General features: G+C 49.0%; 1 protein-coding gene and 1 long non-coding RNA gene across 13 annotated transcripts in view; one reads left to right on the top strand and one right to left on the bottom strand.

Moving 5' to 3' along the window:
• DST (dystonin) overlaps window positions 1-22,795 on the top strand; it is a 572,762-nt gene that overhangs the window by 89,131 nt on the left and 460,836 nt on the right. For 11 of the 12 annotated variants that reach the window (XM_040428594.1, XM_040428595.1, XM_040428593.1 and 8 more), the window contains exon 4: window positions 14,939-15,146. In XM_040428594.1, coding sequence (XP_040284528.1) covers window positions 14,939-15,146 — 208 coding nt within the window. Of the gene's footprint in view, window positions 1-14,744; window positions 14,861-14,938; window positions 15,147-22,795 lie in introns of those variants that run through there. The other variant, XM_040428585.1, reaches the window with a different exon arrangement.
• LOC120998094 lies at window positions 1,439-22,116 on the bottom strand. The gene is made up of 3 exons (XR_005778299.1): window positions 22,003-22,116; window positions 14,484-14,492; window positions 1,439-1,450 (listed from the first exon to the last, which is right to left on the bottom strand). It is a non-coding gene; the product is annotated as an uncharacterized LOC120998094 (long non-coding RNA).

Here is a 22,795-nt window from a genome sequence, read left to right as displayed (position 1 = left end):
TGGGACCTATGCCAATCAGCTGTTTTGAGAAGTCATTGGTACTCCTGTGAGCTGCAGCTTACCAAGCACAGTGCCGTACATTGTAGACTGGAATGGGGTTGAGCTGCTCCTAGGCCACATGACCAATGAAAGTGACATCACTGGCCTAGGGAAAGCAGAGAGAAGGGCGGCTCTCAAAGAAGCACCACTGCCTTCTCCAACAGCTGATCGGCTGGGGTCCTGTGTGTCAGCCACCCACCGATCAGATACTGATGACCTATCCTGAGGAAAGTTCATCAGTAAAAAAAATCCCGAAAAACCCCTTTTAGTCCTTTTTCACACAGTCAGTGTTTGATCAGTGGTTTTTATCAGATCCAAAACCAGAAGTGGAGCCTATACAGAGATACGGTATAAAGAAAAGATTTGCTCCTGCTCTGTGTTTTTGGTTGAAAATCACTGACCAAAAACTGACCTAAAACTGACAGTGTGAAAGCTGCCTAATGCACACGACCGTATGTATTTTGCGGTCCGCAAAAAATACGGATGACATCCGTTTGCATTCCGTATTTTGCGGAACAAAACAGCTGGCCCTTCATAGAACAGTCCTATCCTTGTCCGTAATGTGGACAATAATAGGACATCTTCTATTTTTTGCGGAACGGAAATACGGACATACGGAAACGGAATGCACGCGGAGTAACTTCCGTTTATTTTGCGGACCCATTGAAGTGAATGGTTCTGCATACGGTCTGCAAAAAAAGCGGAACGGACACGGAAAGAAAATACATTCGTGTGTATGAGCGCTAAAACAGTATATTTATGCATTTTACACATCATTGTATAGTTTAAATGACATCTACTAGGTTTTGGCTCTTATTAGTTGTAGTCTCTGTTAGGGTTGTTTCGGGTATCGAATTTTTGTACTCAATCGATACTTTTACCTGGTATCGTCCTCGATACCAGAATTTGCCTTTTTTCGATACTAGGTTTCGCTATTGCGCAGTCTGGTATCCGAGAACTATCAGCGTGCTCCGTGTTCTCCTCAGCAGCACAAGAGAGAAGGAAGCAGTCTCCCTCCCCATGTTCCGCTGCTGCCGCTGCCACCAATAAGGACAGGGGGGCGGGCGCACTGCGCCACCAATGAAAGTAAATGTTTAATACAAATCCCGGAGGCGGGTGCTGGCGGGGAGCTGCAATTAGCGGCAGTTAACCCCTCAGGTGCAGCACCCGCCTCCTGTATTAAATGTTAATTATATTATCATTGGTGGTGCAGTGCGCCCTCCCCCCCAGTATTAAAATCATTGGTGGCGCGTTGCGCCCCCTCCACTTAACCCCCCCAATATCAAAATCATTGGTGGCAGTGGCCACAGGGTCCCCTCCCTCCTCATTGGTGGCAGTGGCAGATTCTGATCGGAGCCCCAGCAGTGTAATCCTGGGGCTCCGATCGGTTACCATAGCAGCCAGGATGCTACTGAAGCCCTGGCTGCCATGGTAATCTCCCTGCTGCTGTGTGTACTATGCACAGGGCAGCAGGGAGAGTGTGAAGTCCTATTCACCCTGATAGAGCTCTATTAGGGTGAATAGGACAAGAGAATAAAAGATCCCAGGTTCTGGCCCCTAAGGGGGAAAATTGTTATTAAATAAAAAGTAAAAAAAAAAAAAAAGTATTTTTTTTTTTTAATATTAAGTATAAATCACCCCCTTTCCCAATTTTAACCACCTCAGCCCCCAGTGCTTAAACACCCTGAAAGACCAGGCCACTTTTTACACTTCTGACCTACACTACTTTCACCGTTTATTGCTCGGTCATGCAACTTACCACCCAAATGAATTTTACCTCCTTTTCTTCTCACTAATAGAGCTTTCATTTGGTGGTATTTCATTGCTGCTGACATTTTTACTTTTTTTGTTATTAATCGAAATTTAACGATTTTTTTTGCAAAAAAATGACATTTTTCACTTTCAGTAGTAAAATTTTGCAAAAAAAAACGACATCCATATAGAAATTTTGCTCTAAATTTATAGTTCTACATGTCTTTGATAAAAAAAAAATGTTTGGGTAAAAAAAAAATGGTTTGGGTAAAAGTTATAGCGTTTACAAACTATGGTACAAAAATGTGAATTTCCGCTTTTTGAAGCAGCTCTGACTTTCTGAGCACCTGTCATGTTTCCTGAGGTTCTACAATGCCCAGACAGTACAAACACCCCACAAATGACCCCATTTCTGAAAGTACACACCCTAAGGTATTCGCTGATGGGCATAGTGAGTTCATAGAACTTTTTATTTTTTGTCACAAGTTAGCGGAAAATTATGATTTTTTTTTTTTTTCTTACAAAGTCTCATATTCCACTAACTTGTGACAAAAAATAAAAAGTTTTATGAACTCACTATGCCCATCAGCGAATACCTTGGGGTCTCTTCTTTCCAAAATGGGGTCACTTGTGGGGTAGTTATACTGCCCTGGCATTCTAGGGGCCCAAATGTGTGGTAAGGAGTTTGAAATCAAATTCTGTAAAAAATGACCTGTGAAATCCGAAAGGTGCTCTTTGGAATATGGGCCCCTTTGCCCACCTAGGCTGCAAAAAAGTGTCACACATCTGGTATCTCCGTACTCAGGAGAAGGTGGGGAATGTGTTTTGGGGTGTCATTTTATATATACCCATGCTGGGTGAGAGAAATATCTTGGCAAAAGACAACTTTTCCCATTTTTTTATACAAAGTTGTCATTTGACCAAGATATTTATCTCACCCAGCATGGGTATATGTAAAAAGACACCCCAAAACACATTCCTCAACTTCTCCTGAGTACGGGGATACCAGATGTGTGACACTTTTTTGCAGCCTAGGTGGGCAAAGGGGCCCATATTCCAAAGAGCACCTTTCGGATTTCACTCCTCATTTTTTCCTGAATTTGATTTCAAACTCCTTACCACACATTTGGGCCCCTAGAATACCAGGGCAGTATAACTACCCCACAAGTGACCCCATTTTGGAAAGAAGACACCCCAAGGTATTCCGTGAGGGGCATGGCGAGTTCCTAGAATTTTTTATTTTTTGTCACAAGTTAGTGGAAAATGATGATTTGTTTTTTAATTTTTTTTTTCATACAAAGTCTCATATTCCACAAACTTGTGACAAAAAATAAAAACTTCCATGAACTCACTATGCCCATCAGCGAATACCTTGGGGTCTCTTCTTTCCAAAATGGGGTCACTTGTGGGGTAGTTATACTGCCCTGGCATTCTAGGGGCCCAAATGTGTGGTAAGTAGGTAAATGACCTGTGAAATCCGAAAGGTGCTCTTTGGAATGTGGGCCCCTTTGCCCACCTAGGCTGCAAAAAAGTGTCACACATCTGGTATCTCTGTATTCAGGAGAAGTTGAGGAATGTGTTTTGGGGTGTCTTTTTACATATACCCATGCTGGGTGAGATAAATATCTTGGTCAAATGCCAACTTTGTATAAAAAAAATGGGAAAAGTTGTCTTTTGCCAAGATATTTCTCTCACCCAGCATGGGTATATGTAAAATGACACCCCAAAACACATTCCCCAACTTCTCCCGATTACGGAGATACCAGATGTGTGACACTTTTTTGCAGCCTAGGTGGGCAAAGGGGCCCATATTCAAAAGAGCACCTTTCGGATTTCACAGGTCATTTTTTACAGAATTTGATTTCAAACTCCTTACCACACATTTGGGCCCCTAGAATGCCAGGGCAGTATAACTACCCCACAAGTGACCCCATTTTGGAAAGAAGAGACCCCAAGGTATTCGCTGATGGGCATAGTGAGTTCATGGAACTTTTTATTTTTTGTCACAAGTTAGTGGAATATGAGACTTTGTATGAAAAAAAAAATAAAAAAAAAAATAAGCATTTTCCACTAACTTGTGACAAAAAATAAAAAATTCTAGGAACTCGCCATGCCCCTCACGGAATACCTTGGGGTGTCTTCTTTCCAAAATGGGGTCACTTGTGGGGTAGTTATACTGCCCTGGCATTTTCCAGGGGCCCTAATGTGTGGTAAGTAGGTAAATGACCTGTGAAATCCTAAAGGTGCTCTTTGGAATATGGGCCCCTTTGCCCACCTAGGCTGCAAAAAAGTGTCACACATGTGGTATCGCCGTATTCAGGAGAAGTTGGGGAATGTGTTTTGGGGTGTCATTTTACATATACCCATGCTGGGTGAGAGAAATATCTTGGCAAAAGACAACTTTTCCCATTTTTTTATACAAAGTTGGCATTTGACCAAGATATTTCTCTCACCCAGCATGGGTATATGTAAAATGACACCCCAAAACACATTCCCCAACTTCTCCTGAGTACGGCGATACCAGATGTGTGACACTTTTTTGCAGCCTAGATGCGCAAAGGTGCCCAAATTCCTTTTAGGAGGGCATTTTTAGACATTTGGATACCAGACTTCTTCTCACGCTTTGGGGCCCCTAGAATGCCAGAGCAGTATAAATACCCCACATGTGACCCCATTTTGGAAAGAAGACACCCCAAGGTATTCAATGAGGGGCATGGCGAGTTCATAGAAATTTTTTTTTTTTGGCACAAGTTAGCGGAAATTGATATTTTTAATTTTTTTCTCACAAAGTCTCCCGTTCCGCTAACTTGGGACAAAAAATTCAATCTTTCATGGACTCAATATGCCCCTCACGGAATACCTGGGGGTGTCTTCTTTCCGAAATGGGGTCACATGTGGGGTATTTATACTGCCCTGGCATTCTAGGGGCCCTAAAGCGTGAGAAGAAGTCTGAAATATAAATGTCTAAAAAATTTTACGCATTTGGATTCCGTGAGGGGTATGGTGAGTTCATGTGAGATTTTATTTTTTGACACAAGTTAGTGGAATATGAGACTTTGTAAGAAAAAAAAAAAAAAATTCTGCTAACTTGGGCCAAAAAAATATCTGAATGGAGCCTTACAGAGGGGGGGATCAATGACAGGGGGGTGATCAATGACAGGGGGGGTGATCAATGACAGGGGGGTTGATCAATGACAGGGGGGTTGATCAATGACAGGGGGGTGATCAGGGAGTCTATATGGGGTGATCACCACAGTCATTGATCACGCCCCTGTAAGGCTTCATTCAGACGTCCGGATGCGTTTTGCGGATCCGATCCATCTATCAGTGCATCCGTAAAAATCATGCGGACATCTGAATGGAGCTTTACAGGGGGGTAATCAATGACAGGGGGGTGATCAGGGAGTCTATATGGGGTGATCACCACAGTCATTGATCATGCCCCTGTAAGGCTTCATTCAGACGTCCGGATGCGTTTTGCGGATCGGATCCATCTATCAGTGCATCCGTAAAAATCATGCGGACATCTGAATGGAGCTTTACAGGGGGGTGATCAATGACAGGGGGGTGATCAGGGAGTCTATATGGGGTGATCACCACAGTCATTGATCATGCCCCTGTAAGGCTTCATTCAGACGTCCGGATGCGTTTTGCGGATCGGATCCATCTATCAGTGCATCCGTAAAAATCATGCGGACATCTGAATGGAGCTTTACAGGGGGGTGATCAGGGAGTCTATATGGGGTGATCACCACAGTCATTGATCATGCCCCTGTAAGGCTTCATTCAGACGTCCGGATGCGTTTTGAGGATCGGATCCATCTATCAGTGCATCCGTAAAAATCATGCGGACATCTGAATGGAGCTTTACAGGGGGGTGATCAGGGAGTCTATATGGGGTGATCACCACAGTCATTGATCATGCCCCTGTAAGGCTTCATTCAGACGTCCGGATGCGTTTTGAGGATCGGATCCATCTATCAGTGCATCCGTAAAAATCATGCGGACATCTGAATGGAGCTTTACAGGGGGGTGATCAGGGAGTCTATATGGGGTGATCACCACAGTCATTGATCATGCCCCTGTAAGGCTTCATTCAGACGTCCGGATGCGTTTTGCGGATCGGATCCATCTATCAGTGCATCCGTAAAAATCATGCGGACATCTGAATGGAGCTTTACAGGGGGGTGATCAGGGAGTCTATATGGGGTGATCACCACAGTCATTGATCATGCCCCTGTAAGGCTTCATTCAGACGTCCGGATGCGTTTTGAGGATCGGATCCATCTATCAGTGCATCCGTAAAAATCATGCGGACGTCTGAATGGAGCTTTACAGGGGGTTGATCAATGACAGGGGTGTAATCAATGACAGGGGGGGTGATCAGGGAGTCTATATGGGGTGATAACCACAGTCATTGATCACGCCCCTGTAAGGCTTCATTCAGACGTCCGGATGCGTTTTGCGGATCTGATCCATCTATCAGTGGATCCGTAAAAATCATGCGGACATCTGAATGGAGCTTTACAGGGGGGTAATCAATGACAGGGGGGTGATCAATGACAGGGGGGTGATCAGGGAGTCTATATGGGGTGATCAGGGGTGATCAGGGGCTAATAAGGGGTTAATAAGTGACGGGGGGGGGGTGTAGTGTAGTGTAGTGGTGCTTGGTGGGACTTTACTGAGCTACCTGTGTCCTCTGGTGGTCGATCCAAACAAAGGGGACCACCAGAGGACCAGGTAGCAGGTATATTAGACGCTGTTATCAAAACAGCGTCTAATATACCTGTTAGGGGTTAAAAAAAACACATCTCCAGCCTGCCAGCGAACGATCGCCGCTGGCAGGCTGGAGATCAACTCTCTTACCTTCCGTTCCTGTGAGCGCGCGCGCCTGTGTGCGCGCGTTCACAGGAAATCTCGCCCATCGCGAGATGACGCATATATGCGTGACTCTGCGCAGGGCTGCCACCTCCGGAACGCGATCCTGCGTTAGGCGGTCCGGAGGTGGTTAAATATAAAATATATAAACAATAAATAAATAAACATATCACATATCGCCACGTCTGAATAGTCCAAACTATTAAAATATTTTAAAAAAATGTCCTATGCGGTGAGCGCTGTAACAGGAAAAAAAAAAAACTGCGCGATTCGCCATTTTTTTTTGTCACCTTGTCCCCCCAAACAATAGGATCGGACTGTTCTATTATGGGCCGGACGTTCCATAAAATGCGGAATGCACGCAGCTTTTTTTGTTGTTTTATATTTTTTTTGCGTGGTATCGAATGGTATCGAGTATTGCAATACTTTTTTATGGTATCGAAACCGAATCAAAACTTGGTATCGAAGCAACCCTAGTCTCTGTACTGCCTATGAGGGTTTTCTTATGCCAATCCCCGATTTCGTTTTGATGATTGGAATATGATTGGTAAAAGCCTGGTCTTTGATTCTTTGGGGTCATTTGCATAACAATAGCTCCAAAATATCTGCTCATAACATATACAGACAGAGCCGGACTGGGGGCGCAGCCTTGGGGGGAGGCGACCATGACGGGGGGCTGGTTTGAGGGAGCCCCTGGGGAGGGATTGGTCAGTTTAAGTTATGGGGGCGGTGGAACGAGGGGTTAAATAGGTGAGGGCCCGGGATGAAGGAGGCCATTTTGTGGATAGAACGGAGCTGTATACACCTACACTCCGTGCGCACTTACATTTATCATGGACGTGGAATCACTCCTGTCGGATCTCAGGTCGGCAGCAGCTGCTCGGGGACCCGGCTGGCTCCAGGAGCAGGTCCAGCAGCTGCTCAGAGGGGCGGCTGAGGCTCCCGCTTCGCCTCAGCCACGGGCATCCCGGCCGCGGCGGGCCCGGCCGCCGGCGCGCCTCAGCCCAGATATGGCCTCCCCTAGGGCTCAGCGCCGCAGACGGAGCCCTGCTTTTCAGGACCCTTCACGCCTGCAGGCGCCGGGTGCAGCTCCTTCCCGGGCGTCCAGACGTGGAAGGAATCCAGCCAGGAGGCGGAGCCCTCAGGCAGGCCTCAGTAGGCCTCTTCAGCAGCGCAGCAGCGCCACCTTGTGGTCGGGACCAGGAACGGCGGGCTCTCTCCAGGATCCTGATGTGGATGAGGCCCCTCAGCCAGAGCAGTGTTCCAGAGGGCGCGGGGCTGCTGCGGACCTTGGCAGCAGGCCCTCGGCGGCCAGGCAAGTCGAGGAGGAGGTCGTCGCTGGGCAAGTCGTTTCCAGAGAAGATCCGGAAGATCGCGTCCCTGGCCCCAGCCCGGCCAGGGGACATCCGTGGGAGCTCGCTGTGCCAGGACCGTCTCAGAGGACCGAGCGGCGGGAGTCAGGACCTTCGGCTGATGGGGTCACAGCACCCAGGCAGCCAGGTGAGGCACCTTGGGGACCTTTATGTCAGTTAGTGTCTGGGGGGGCTGGGGGGTCTCAGTCGGATTTGAGTAAGGGACTGGGCCAGCTCTTGGGGGGTTTGGTGGGGTTGTTAGCAAATTTGGGGGCGGCAGGGAATCCCGTGTTACCGGTGGGGGGCTTGGGGGGTGGCGTCGGCGGGGCGGTAGCGTCAGGGCCATTGCCGGCGTGGGGTGTGGGGGCGGTCGCTGGGGGGCCGCCAGCTTCGAGTGCACCCACGGTGGTTTCATGTGGGACTTCGGCGTCCGTTCAGACGCAGGTAGGTGGGTCTGATCAGGAGGATGGAATGCGGTTAGACGATAGGGCTAAGGGGGAAGTTTATGTTTGTTTCGAAGGCCCGTTGGGGGCACATTTGAAGCAGGAGGTTAGGGAGCGCATTTGGAAAGGGGAGTATGTGGATATATTTTCCTTACTCCCTTTGGACAGGTTCAATTTGGATAGGGCGCGGAAGGATGAGGGTAAGAGGGAGGACGAGGAGAAGCGTAGGCACCGCCTGATACCGCGGACGTTCCCAAACTGGTTGCAGGCGTTCGCGATATTGGCCAGTGTGATAGGGGAGAAGGCGCCGGAGTGCTGCTCCGCGCTTTTTTGTTACCTCGATGCTATTGGGGAAGCTTACCGGGTGTATGGGGGTATGGCCTGGCTGCGTTACGACGAACAGTTTAGGCAGCGGAAGGCGGTACGCCCTAGCATCAAATGGGACCACAAGGATATCGCTTTGTGGCTCAAAGTGACGGCGCCGGTTCGGTCGGGTCAGCCCTTTCGGAGTGAATCAGGGGCAGGGGGACAATCCGGATTCGCGGCAGCATCTGCGAAGGGGTTGTGTTTTTTATTCAATGAAGGGGGGTGTAAATTTGGAGCCAAGTGCAAATTTAAGCACGAATGCTCCACCTGTGGTGGGTCTCACGGAGCCACGCGCTGTTTTAGAGGGGCAAGACAGAAGGGGGGTGAGAGTTCTGGAAAAGGGGGAGACGCCAGTGCGGCTGGGAGAGATGGACCGGTTTCTCGCTAGATATCCGGATAGGGAGGCTGCGCAATTGTTGCGGGAAGGTTTTTTGGGGGGGTTTAAAATTCCGTTTGTTCCTTCGGGGCCTGTGTTGCTTAAGAAGAATTTGCAGTCGGCTAGGGAGCACCCTGATGTGGTGACAAAAAAGTTAGAGAAGGAAGTTAGACTTGGAAGGATGGCTGGCCCGTTTTTGGAACCACCTTTGCAGAACTTGCGTGTGTCGCCTCTGGGGGTGGTCCCAAAGAAGGAGGCGAATACGTTTCGCCTGATTCAACATCTATCCTTTCCTAAGGGATCGTCGGTCAACGATGGTATTGACCCGACGCTGTGCTCGGTAGTCTATACCTCGTTTGATGCGGCAGTGAAGTGGGTTAGGAAGTTTGGGAGGGGTGCGTTGATGGCGAAAACAGATATTGAGTCAGCTTTTAGGTTGTTGCCGGTGCACCCAGAGAGCCTGCATTTGTTGGGATGTTTTTGGGAGGGTAAGTTTTTTGTTGATCGTTGTTTGCCAATGGGGTGTTCGTTGTCCTGCGCGTATTTTGAGAAGTTCAGTTCTTTTCTAGAATGGGCGGTAGTGGATTCCTCCGGATGTGAATCACTTATTCACTATCTGGATGATTTCTTATGTATTGGCCCCCCGGGATCCAGGGTGTGCTCTTTGCTGTTGCACACGATGGAGGCGTTGTTTGATTCTTTTGGGGTTCCCTTGGCGGCAGGGAAAACGGTGGGGCCGACCACGGAATTGAGCTTCCTAGGCATAGTGATTGACTCAGTGAGGATGGAATGTAGGCTGCCCTTGGACAAGGTTGAGGACTTGAAAATGGAGGTCGACAGGGCGAGGCGACTGCAGAAAATCCAATTGCGGAGCCTACAGTCACTCCTGGGGAAGCTGAATTTCGCCTGTAGGATTATCCCCATGGGTAGGGTATTTAGTAGGCGTTTGGCGGCGGCAACGGCGGGGGTGGCGGCGCCGCACCATTTTATTAGATTGGGGAAGGAGCTTAGGGCGGATTTGCAAGTTTGGGCATCGTTTCTGGAGTGTTATAATGGCAGAGGTCTGTTTATGGGTGAGGCGGTAGACTCATTTGATTTTGACCTTTTCTCTGACGCGGCAGGGGGAGGCGGTTTCGGGGTCTATTGTGGGGGGCAGTGGTGTGCGGGGGGTTGGCCTGATACCTGGGTGGAGAGAGGCTGGGTCAAGAATTTAGCGTTGCTGGAATTGTTCCCCATTGTGGTGGCAGTAATGTTATGGGGGGAGGAGTTTAGGAACAAGAAGGTTCGTTTCCATTGTGACAACTTGGGGGTGGTGCAAGCGATTAACGGGTTGTCAGCTTCTTCACCGTTGGTGGTGCGTCTGTTACAGAGGCTGGTGCTGGAGTGCTTGTCACTCAATGCTTGGGTGGTAGCAGTACATGTACCAGGGGTTGATAACTGTATTGCTGATGCTCTCTCTCGTTCACAGTGGGAGCGTTTCCGCCAGCTGGCCCCGGGGGCAGAGGAGCGCGGGCTGGACTGCCCGAGTGGCCTGTGGGAACTTCTGGAGACACCGTAGCGGGTCTCATACGGGCTTCACTTGCACCCGGTACGTGGGACACATATGATAGGGCATGGCAATGCTGGGAGGATTGGAAGGCCAGGTTGGCTGTTGTGTCGGATGACTTTGAGATTCCCTTGCTATTGTTCATTGGGCATTGTAGAGAGGAGGGGTGGTCTGTCGCTAGGATTAATAGTTGTGTTTCAGGATTGGCTTTCGGTTTTCGTCTTAGGAATCTGCCAGACGTCACCAAGTCTTTTCTGGTGGTGAGGGCTTTGAAGGGTTGGCGGCGTTCTCAGTCAGTGCAGGATGACCGTAGGCCGGTGTCTTTTGCTTTGCTGTTGAGGCTGGGGGATCAACTAGTCGACGTTTGTGCCTCGCCGTGGGAGTTACGTTTGTTTCGGTTGGCTTTTTCGCTGGCATTTTTTGGGGCCTTGCGTTTGGGCGAGTTGGTTTCTCCGTCGGTTAAGAAACAGGGTGGTTTGTTTAGGGATGATGTAGACCTTTTTCAGGACAGGGTGGAGTTTCGTATTAGGCGGTCAAAAACTGATGTGGAAGGGAGAGGTCGGAAGGTTGTTTTGTTTGCGGTCCCGGGTTGCGCAATGTGTCCGGTATGTTGCTTGAGGGAGTACGGGGTCGCGGTGGTGGGGATGAATTCCCCTCTCTTAGTGCATGCGGACGGGTCTTTCCTTTCCCGTTTCCAGTTCACGGCGGTCTTCAAGCGGTGTCTAGGGCAGTTGGGCTTAGCGCTTGGGGGTTACTCTAGCCATTCTTTCAGAATTGGGGCTGCGACGGAGGCGGCCAGACGCGGATTGGGGCAGGATGTGATCATGCGGATAGGAAGGTGGGAATCGATTCGCTTTAGATCATATATTCGTCTAGATCGGTTGTGATATTGCATTGTATTCTGTCTCATCCCGCACGGTATGCTTTTGTTATTGATATTTCGTTGCAGGTTCGGACCCAGCGCTGATCTGGATAATGGGTCACTCCTATGTTTTCTGGGGAGCCATCCGGGCAGCGGTTCGGCCGGATGGACAACAGTTGGGGATTGACCGGTCGGTGGCGGTGGTAAGATGGTTGGGGCGTAGGGGTATGGTGTGGGGGGGGCGTGCTACCTGAGGTCCACAAGTTTGTGAGGTTGGATAGGGTGCCGGATGTGTTGGTGTTACACGTGGGGGGCAACGATTTGGGGGCGCGGCCGTTGCGGGAGTTGGTGAAGGACGTTAAATTCGATCTACTCCGGTTGTGGGCGCTGTTCCCGGGTCTTATTTCCGTTTGGTCGGACATTGTTCCCCGCAAGGTGTGGAGGGGGGCGCGTTCAGTGGAAGGGATAAACAAGGCTAGGATAAAAGCTAACCGGGCAATAGGGCGGTTTATGGCAAGGAATGGGGCAGTGGTAGTGCGGCATACCGAGCTGGAAAAAGGGGTTGGAGCTTTTTGGCGGTCTGACGGCGTTCATTTGAACGCAGTGGGGATTGACATGTGGTGTCTGGCAATACAGGAAGGCATTGAGACAGCTTTGCGGATGTGGAGGGACGCACATGCTTAAGGTGTCAAGCATGGGCGTTCATGGCGGTGGGAGGTCCTTGAAGTTGGAGAGATTCAGGTGACGAGGATGGGAGGGCCCCACGGTTGGGGCTGGACTCCTATGGCTGGTGGTCGGTTGTGGCGGAATTTGGGCGAGCCGTCAGTGGTGCCTCTGAGCTGGTGCTTAACGGCTGGGGGCAAGTCGGCTCAAAAAGGATACTGGGAAAATTCCGAGGTTTGGGGCTTCCAGGACCTCCCCCGTGTTACTCAGGTGAATTAAGTTGGTTATATCTTATGGGGATGTTTTGTGGGAAATAAAAGGTTAATTATTCATGTATATGTTTTCAATAAACGGCTGCTGTGGCCGATATAATCCAACTTGGTGTCCGTGTCTTATTGGGGTTCTGACGGGGCCAGTTTAGAAGGTTGGGGCTTGTGGTAAGTGAGTCAAGGGTTAGTAGGTGACTGATCATGAGGGGCGAGCGGGTAATAACCAATACCCCGTCAAGACAGAGCCGGACTGGGGGCGCAGCCTTGGGGGGAGGCGACCATGACGGGGGGCTGGTTTGAGGGAGCCCCTGGGGAGGGATTGGTCAGTTTAAGTTATGGGGGCGGTGGAACGAGGGGTTAAATAGGTGAGGGCCCGGGATGAAGGAGGCCATTTTGTGGATAGAACGGAGCTCCCACCCACCCACCCTTGTTGTTCAGGTTCCAGAGCCTGGGTCAGATGGGGGGGGTTGGGGAGGGGACGGAGTGGGGTGATCGTGTAATGAATAAGTAAAATAAAATGTTATTTATTTTGTCACGGCGGCTGTGGCGGTGGGAGGTCCTTGAAGTTGGAGAGATTCAGGTGACGAGGATGGGAGGGCCCCACGGTTGGGGCTGGACTCCTATGGCTGGTGGTCGGTTGTGGCGGAATTTGGGCGAGCCGTCAGTGGTGCCTCTGAGCTGGTGCTTAACGGCTGGGGGCAAGTCGGCTCAAAAAGGATACTGGGAAAATTCCGAGGTTTGGGGCTTCCAGGACCTCCCCCGTGTTACTCAGGTGAATTAAGTTGGTTATATCTTATGGGGATGTTTTGTGGGAAATAAAAGGTTAATTATTCATGTATATGTTTTCAATAAACGGCTGCTGTGGCCGATATAATCCAACTTGGTGTCCGTGTCTTATTGGGGTTCTGACGGGGCCAGTTTAGAAGGTTGGGGCTTGTGGTAAGTGAGTCAAGGGTTAGTAGGTGACTGATCATGAGGGGCGAGCGGGTAATAACCAATACCCCGTCAAGTAAATTATGTATGAGCAGGGGCGGATTGGCCATAGACCTTACAGGGAAAGTTCCCGATGCGCTGATGCCCAGGGGGGCTACCTGAGCCTTTTGGGGTTATATTTTGTGCTTCTGGCAGTATTTGTGGTGGACTGTGGTATTTAGCTCTGTTGGGGTGGTATAATGTGCCACAATATGGTATTGCTGACCACGCCTATTTGTGTTGGCCCTGCCTTCCATCAACTTGGACCAGACTACAAAACGGGGCCACATTTAGTATTTTTTACAGGGCCACTTTAAGTTCCCAGTCCGCCCCTGTGTATGAGGCTTGCTCACATTTCCAGTTTGTACTGTATTTTGGGTCTTTTGTCATGTTACAGCGTTTTAATGAAGAATGATAGGATGGCGTGTGCTGCGTTCTGTATGACTCACAGTGACATTACTCCCTATCTCATCATGTCCATAGTTTCTTTAAGCAGAAGTGCATGGAAAATGGCTGTTCATTAGGAAGGATATCTAGGATGACGTTCCTACCCGCATGCATCACATGTCTATATGGATGACTGTATTTGTGGTCCTCAAGATGACAGTTTGTAATAGCAAAAGAAAAACATTAGAAAAGAACCATTGCCTGGAAAGATCTGGGATGGTAAGGAATGATTTCCACCGCTCTGGTGTGTGCTCCTGCATGTTGGACAGTGCCCAGGGTGCCCTTTATATAAATATTGACTGCTTGTACCCTTAGTATTTGTTTCTGCACAGCTCCTTCTATGTCATGACAGTCTGAAGCTACTTAAACAGGTGTCAGAATAATCAGATAAAAAGTGACAGCTCCTGTGCAAGCTCACATCCTTCTTTGCCCTGTGCCAGGCTGCCCAGAACTGGCAGCATTCCTCTGGTTTTAATGAGGAGCAATGCCAGGACAGAGGCTATAAAGTGAGATGAAACATGTGTTTACTGGAGCTGTCTGGACAGGGGGCAGCTCCTGGAGCTCGTCTGTATATATAGCTCCTGGCCTCTGCAGCTCCTCCATTGTCTGCAGCCTGCAGACAGGATATGAGAGGATCTCTAAGTGGGATGTGAGCTGGGGTATGAAGCCTCGAGAAATCACAACAAAGGAAGCAGCCACCCTCCTTGGGCAGAGACGTGTTCCTCAGGAGTAGCCTGCGCCTGTGGAAGCTGTCCGCCAGAGGGCGCCAGACGCTATGCTGTAAACACGGTAGGCTTGGTTGCAGTTGCTGGCTGTAGAGGAGATCGTTTGATTGTTGGGATCATTTCCTGTTCATCCTCTCAGCAGTCACCGACCTCCTGAATGTCACACCATGGTGAGTGGCGGCGATCGCCTGGCACGCAGTGGGTACAGCCTGGCCATGTTGTGTGATACCTGTTATCTGTCTCCTCAGAGCTCGGGCACCGCGTCCTATCGCTGCTCCATGTCCTCCTCCGCTGACTTCTCGGATGATGAGGATTACAGTCAGAAATCAGGATCTGCTTCCCCTGCCCCGGGAGATACCCTGCCCTGGAACCTGCCCCGGCATGAGAGGAGCAAAAGGAAGACGTCGGGGGCAGCGGTGCTGGACCCGGCAGAGAGGGCAGTGCTCAGGATAGCTGGTAAGGGGCATGACTTGGCATATGCATCCTAACGCTTACTGCTCCATCCTCACCTGTGACTTGCAGTATTGATAGTTCTATCAGGCGTGTGTACAGGGCAGGGATGCCCGGCAGCTAGCTGGTTAATGGCAGTGTTGTGGTGACTAAGCTCTTTCTGTCCTATTCTTTTCTGTGGGCACAGGAAGCTCCTGTATCAGTGTGTGGTCCACCCTAGCATGTGTCCAGGCTCCTAACATGTGCCATAGATGCCACCAGAATACAGATCATGATTATCACCTTAGCTGGAGTCCTTCTCAAAATGCTGTCCAGGGTTAGAAAACAAAAAAGAGGTGTTTTCTAGTTCTGCCCATATATTTTTTGCATTATTATTCTTAATATTCTTTATTAATATTTTTGTAACTGTTCACATGATCATTGCCATCATATGGACCAAGCGCATTTTATATTAATATTTCTATATTACTATAAAGAAATGAAAGAGATTATTTATTTAGAATATTGTATTGTAATATATATATATATATATATATATATATACACATACTGGCGTGAGATCTATCAAACTGGTGTAAAGTAGAACTGGCTTAGTTGCCCTAACAACCAATCAGGTTCCACCATTCTTTTTGCAAAGGAGCTGTGAAAAATGAAAGGTGGAAAATGATTGGTTGCTATGGGCAACTAAGCCAGTTCTACTTTACACCAGTTTGATAAATCTCCATCACTGTTTGTATATATATACATATACACACACACACACACAACACAATGTTCTAAATTAATAGTAAACATATATATATATAAAATCCATCTATACACCCTTACGCACTCACGTGCACTCGCACACTATAGATATATATAGAGAGAGAGTCTGGATATGCAGATTGCTATGTTGTTGTGCATTCCCAAGCTGTTTATATGAACTGGACATTTTTGAAATTCTATTTCTCAACTATGTATGCATCAGTGTCAGGTTTAGTAAATCCCAGCCCAGCACATGCAGGGTATTCTGATGACATATGATGAAATATATATATATATATATTGTCTGAAGTGAAGCTCTACCTTTTAGTAAAGTGGGTTTTATACTCAGCGCATGTAGAGTTCTGCAGTTTTGGAAAATGCATTTTTTTTATGTTTGTTCAGATAAAAAAAATAAAATCAGTTGCTGCCTGGAAACTGGCAACAAGCAGGCTGTCTGCTGCGAGCGGTTATTTTTATTCCCATGCCACAGAGGTGTTGCAGAAATGTCTATAAAAATAAATTGCATTCATCGGAATGGGTCTGTTTTGGTGGAAAACACATGGGCCTAGATTTACTAATGTTTGTGCACCAAAAAGCTGTCTAAAAAGTGGCGCAAATTGGGTTTCTACGTTGTTTCCCTACATGCTCAGCAAGGGGGTGGGGCTTTCTGGTAAAGGGGGCCGGCCTAAGATGCACCATTTTGTGCCACAATTCTGAAAGATTCTGGAAAATCCATCTGAAAGTGCACCAGCCAATATTTGGTACAGAGTCAGAGAAAGGGATTTATCATCCAGCCTGGGCCCCTGTGATAAATCTGGAGCAGGTCTAGATAGTCTGTCCTAAAGCTTGCGCCATCTTCAGGATTAGCAGGCCTGGGCCATGGATTTTGCAGGCCTCATTCAGGTAAACTGGACGGAAGTTTCTGCAGCAAGTCTGCCGTGTGTAAATATTCTAGAATATACATCCTTGGGGCTGTAGATTCACTGGTTAACACCTCAAGAGCGCTTATTTGCACAGTGCAGTTTTAGGGACATGGGACGTATTCTGCTGCAGAAAATCAGCATCAAATACGCATCATAATCCCCATAATAAATGCAGATAGATTACGCTTCTATTCATTGTAAGGGGTGAAATCCATGGACGAAATCTGCAGCATAAATTGACGTCCTGTGGATCCGCACAGAGTGTGGATAACATATGGTTAAATCTCATCCACTTTTCTGCTACTGTAAAATACTGCAGATTTTCTGCCCACAATTCCGTGGCGTACAATCCGCAGCTTATACACTCGTATATCGTGTGCCAGAGTGAGTGAGATCTATACAAGAGAATCGTACAGATTTCCTTTATGAAGATGACTAAACACATTAGACGAATGTCAGTCAAACCCACTGGGGAAGAATATTTTTAAAATGGTGTAAAGGAAAACTCTCTTAGTAGCCCATAGCAACCAATCAGATTGAGTCTTTCATTTTCCAAAGGAGCTTTGAAAAATGAAAGGTGGAATCTGATTGGTTGCTATGGGCTACTAAGACAGTTTTTCTTTACGCCAGTTTTGATAAATCTCCCCCACCGAATCTGTCACAACCTGACGAATAAGGCCTCTTTCACACTTGCGTTGTTGGGATCCGGCATGCACTTTCGTTGCCGGAGGTGCCCGCCGGATCCGGAAAAACGCAAGTGTACTGAAAGAGTTTGAAGACGGAACTATCTTCCAAATGCTTTCAGTGTTACTATGGCACCCAGGACGCTATTAAAGTCCTGGTTGCCATAGTAGGAGCGGAGATCGGGGGAGCGGTATACTTACAGTCCGTGCGGCTCCCGGGGCGCTCCAGAATGACGTCAGAGCGCCCCATGCGCATGGATGACGTGATCCATGCGATCACATGATCCATGCGCTTGGGGCGCCCTGACGTCACTCTGGAGCGCCCGGGGAGCCGCACGGACGGTAAGTATACTGCTCCCCCGCTCCCCCGCTCCCCGCTGCACTTTACCATGGCTGTCAGGACTTTAGCGTCCCGGCAGCCATGGTAACCATTCAGAAAAAGCTAAATGTCGGCTCCGGCAATGCGCCGAAACGACGTTTAGCTTAAGGCCGGATCCGGATCAATGCCTTCCAATGGGCATTAATTCCGGATCCGGCCTTGCGGCAAGTGTTCCGGATTTTTGGCCGGAGCAAAAAGCGCAGCATGCTGCAGTATTTTCTCCGGCCAAAAAACGTTCCGTTCCGGAACTGAAGACATCCTGATGCATCCTGAACGGATTTCTCTCCATTCAGAATGCATTAGGATAATCCTGATCAGCAGGGCCGCTGATAGGCCAGTACAGCTGGCCCAGTTGTACCGGGCCCGGCTGGCAGGGGGGCCCGGGCTGCCGACTCCCGAGCCCAGCTCCTACCTCCGGCTCCTACCCCGGGCCCCCCCTTGACACGCCACCCCTCCCTGTCTGACCTCCGGGCTGCGGGCTCCCTCCCTCCTCCAGGCTGAGCCTGCGCTCATCTGCATTTCACACTGGCCAATCAGCTTTTAGCAGCGCAAAGATCCTGCTGCTGATTGGCCAGTGTATAGCTGGCACAGCAGGAACAGCGCAGGCTCAAGCACGGAGTGCCCGCCATCTGACTGCCGCCCTCAAGAAAAATCATCAGTGTGCCAGTGAGTGCAGCCCCCCACCCCGGCCCATAATGAAGGAAGGACCGCTCCGGTCAGTGGACATAGAACCCGGGGGATGGAATAAACAGACTTGTGTGCCACATACAGTAAGAGGTCTGACAATAAAAAGTTCATATATGTGTATCAGGATGGGTATTCTTGATGGGGGAAGAAACACCAAAGAAAAAAGGCCAGCACAGAAATGAATATATGATTAATCTTTATTATGGTCTCAAACCAGGACCAGAAGTAAAAATACAGATAAAATACAATACATTACAATGTATTGTATTTTATCTGTATTTTTACTTCTGGTCCTGGTTTGAGACCATAATAAAGATTAATCATATATTCATTTCTGTGCTGGCCTTTTTTCTTTGGTGTTTCATCCTACGTGCAGGCTTGGCACGAGTACTCACTTCAGTGAGTCATATATTGGTGTACATTGATGGGGGAAGGCAGCAGCAAGCATTGGGATTTTTTTGGGGGGGGCCTGTGGGCTCATAGAGGACTCAGGAGGACAATGTGCTTTCCTCCTACTCACTGTACTCCTGAGTCCTCTATGAGCCTACAGGGCCCCCCAGCACATCAGTCACCTTACGGGCGGGATATGATTGGTGGCTATGTATGTGCACACTCAGCATCACACTCAGCATCATCATAACAGTGCCATCCACAGACCCCTCCATAACAGTGCCATCCACAGATCCCCTCCATAAAAGTGCCATTCACAGATCCCCTCCATAACAGTGCCATTCACAGATCCCCTCCATAACAGCGCCATTCACAGACGACCCCCCAGCGCCATAAATATCACTTGTAGACAAATCTGCATGTTGTTTCAAGGCGGCGTCTGGGGAGGGGCCAAGGGCGGGGCCAGGGGTGTGGCTGAAGGAGGGATCAGGGGGTGGAGCTGAAGGGGGCCCCGTCATGTATGCTGTACGGGGCCCCATGATTTCTATCAGCGGCCCTGCTGATCAGGATTCTTCCGGCATAGAGCCCCGACGACGGAACTCTATGCCGGAAAAGAACAACGCAGGTGTGAAAGAGCCCTTAGGCTACTTTCACACCTGCGTTCAGGTGTCCGCTCGTGAGCTCCGTTTGAAGGGGCTCACAAGCGGCACCGAACGCAGCCGTCCAGCCCTGATGCATTCTCAGTGGAGGCGGATCCGCTGAGAATGCATCAGTCTGCCAGCGTTCAGCCTCCGCTCCGCTCAGTGAGCGGACACCTGAACGCTGCTTGCAGCGTTCAGGTGTCCGCCTGGCCGTGCGGAGGCGAGCGGATCCGTCCAGACTTATAATGGAAGTCAATGGGGACGGATCCGCTTGAAGATGACACCATATGGCTCAATCTTCAAGCGGATCCGTTCCCCATTGACTTTCAATGTAAAGTCTGGACGGATCCGTTCAGGCTACTTTCACATTTAGAAATTTTTCTAAGTTATAATGCAGACGGATCCGTTCTGAACGGATGCAAACGTCTGCATTATAGGAGCGGATCCGTCTGATGAAACATCAGACGGACCCGCTCCAAACGCTAGTGTGAAAGTAGCCTAGTCACATTTGAACATGTCTGGTTCTTTTGCTCTCACTATTCAGAACAAACAAGCCCAGCATGCATGTGTTTGCGGGGCTTAGGCGGAATTGCTTTTAGCAAACAGCTACCTAAGGTTTATTGTCACTTTTAGGGTGCCTTCACACGTTGCGGAAAATTCTGCAAGAAAATCTGCATCATCAAGACTTCTACCATGTTATCCTATGGTAAACTGATTATGCGGTGGATACAGCTATGAAAAAATCTGCACAGATTTTGTTGTGGATTTTTCGGTGATGTTTTCTACTGCAGAATCAGTTTATCATTGATTTGAATGGAGATTGGCCCCCTTAGTGCCTCCTGTATACATGTCCTCTTAGTGCCCCAGTATATATGTCCTCATAGTGCCCCAGTATATATGTCCTCATAGTGCCCCTGAATATATGTCCTCATAGTGCCCCCTGAATATATATCCTCATAGTGCCCCCTGTATATATATCCTCATAGTGCCCCCTGTATTCATGTCCTCATAGTGCCCCCTGAATATATGTCTTCATAGTGTCCCCTGTATACATGTCCTCATAGTGCCCCCTGGATATATGTCCTCATGGTGCCACCAGTATATATATCCTAATAGTGCCTGTGAGGAATATGGATTATTGTTCATTGTCAGCCATGTTACCACACCAACCATCAGCTGTCAGAGAGCAGAGGTAGTGAACTCCACAGGGGGGCCCTGCTTCAATGCCCAGCCATATGGCAGAGAACCTTTAGCAGGCCACCGTCGTTTACAATTTCTCACCTCCATTCAGCCAGCCAGGAACCCAGCTAATGGGACAGGAAAAACCTCTGCAGGGGGTCTAGGCCATTTCCCAGTTCAATGAACATTATCAGACATCACGGAACCGGCGATTCATAAGGAATTATGAATCGCCCGTCCATCACAGACATAAACAAGATGCATATTTGTGTCCCTGTGGCCACGATGAACAGGCCTGTGGCCATAGTTTGGTGGTGGGATGCCAGGGAGGGGAGATATACATATCTCCCCACAGAAACCAAATAACAGTACCATGCTTGGACTCTACTGGTAGGCGAAACCCAGGCAGATCTATTGGTCTCAGAACCACCTCCCTGTGACATTCTGGTCTGGAGCCATGAGCCCTAATTGGTTTTGTGGCTCATGTGCTGCCAGCCGAGCAGAGAGGGGTGGACCCCTCCCAGAGGCCGAGAGGAGAGGGGCCGGCTACAGGTTAAAAGGCTTGTGCCAGCAAGCAGGCGTGTATTTCTCTGAAGAGAGGTCACATGTGACAACAGCTAAGCACTCATCACAACTCAAAGGACTCCTATACCTGGTAAACTGACTTTTGTTCTGCTTAACCCTGTTTGTACCGTGCCATCTGTATTTGTAACCTCAGACCACTGTATATATTCTTTGTGTGTATAGTGTTAAATCTAGTGAGCCCTTAAGGCGATTAAATATATAATTTAATCGTGTGCTGTCTTGTATCTCGATCACGAATCCCCACGTCCGTGTTTTGGCCTAGTTATACGCTACTGCTGTTTGGTTTCTTACCCTATATAATCCCGTTAGCGGACCGGGCTTATATCAAACAAGAAACTGGTGGCAGTATAACCAGGCTGAGAACGTGCTGTTTCACTGTGGCAGTGAAAAGGCTCTCTCAGCTTGTTGCCTCTCTCTGTGCCCGTGTGGTCAGAAGGAGTCTGTGAACACTGTACCAAGCTGACCTTACCCGCTCATTCAGGAGGGCGTAACGTCATGCCTTGGTAACCAGTGAACATACCGTATCTCGCTGGCTCTACGTATTTGACGTCCGGCAGCAGCGAGGTGTGGTGTTCATCACAGTGCCCCCTGTATATATGTCATCATAGTGCCCCCTGTATATATGTCCTCATAGTGCCCCCTGTACACATTGTCATGAACCAGCGGGTCTGAACCCACTGTGTCATGTGTCCTACCTCCTCTAAGGGCGTTGTCTAAGTGAACCCCTGGATCTTCACAGTACCCCTGATGGTTGGGATAGACTTTTCTGAGGGGAACACCAGGTTGCTACCTGTTGAGGAGGATAGGCACACGAGGCAGCTGGTCCAGGCGAACCAGGAGGTACCTGAGAAAGGTACCAGAGGTGCAGGACCAAAGCATGAGGCAGAGGCGTAGTCAGACAGGCAAAAGGTCATGGCAGGCGGCACAGATACAGGTCAGGCAATCCGGATCGGCAACAGGAGAGTCAAGGCAAGCACATAGAGATCTAACTGGTAGCAGAATCCAGGAATGCAGATACGAGTCAGGAACACTAGCGGAAACCAGGACACTTAGCAGGATGCAAGGACCTTGACACTGAGGCATCTGGGAAGGGGGCTGAGCCACTTATATATGCACAGGAGGGCTAGGATAGGTCAGCGAGGTCACATGACCTAACCCATAAAGCCCAGGAAGTGACGTGTGCCGGCCCTTAGGGAAGTGCTCAGGAAACAAGCAGCAAGCATGCTGTGGCCAGGGCTGAGAGCAAACTGTGGAGCGGATCCCAGAACAATAGCACCCACACAGACAGAGCCCAGGACTGCAGCGGTGAATGGGAAGCACTGGCCGCAGATCACCACTGAACACAGCATCCTTATAATGCCCCCTGTATATATGTCCTCATAGCGCCCCCTGAATATATGTCCTTATAATGCCCCCTGTATATATGTCCTCATAGTGCCCC

This window comes from Bufo bufo, chromosome 4 (genome assembly GCF_905171765.1).
Source record: "Bufo bufo chromosome 4, aBufBuf1.1, whole genome shotgun sequence".
Taxonomy (NCBI): Eukaryota; Metazoa; Chordata; class Amphibia; order Anura; family Bufonidae; genus Bufo; species Bufo bufo.
Note: the sequence above shows the minus strand (reverse complement) of the source record. Positions and strands in the feature narration are given on the sequence as shown.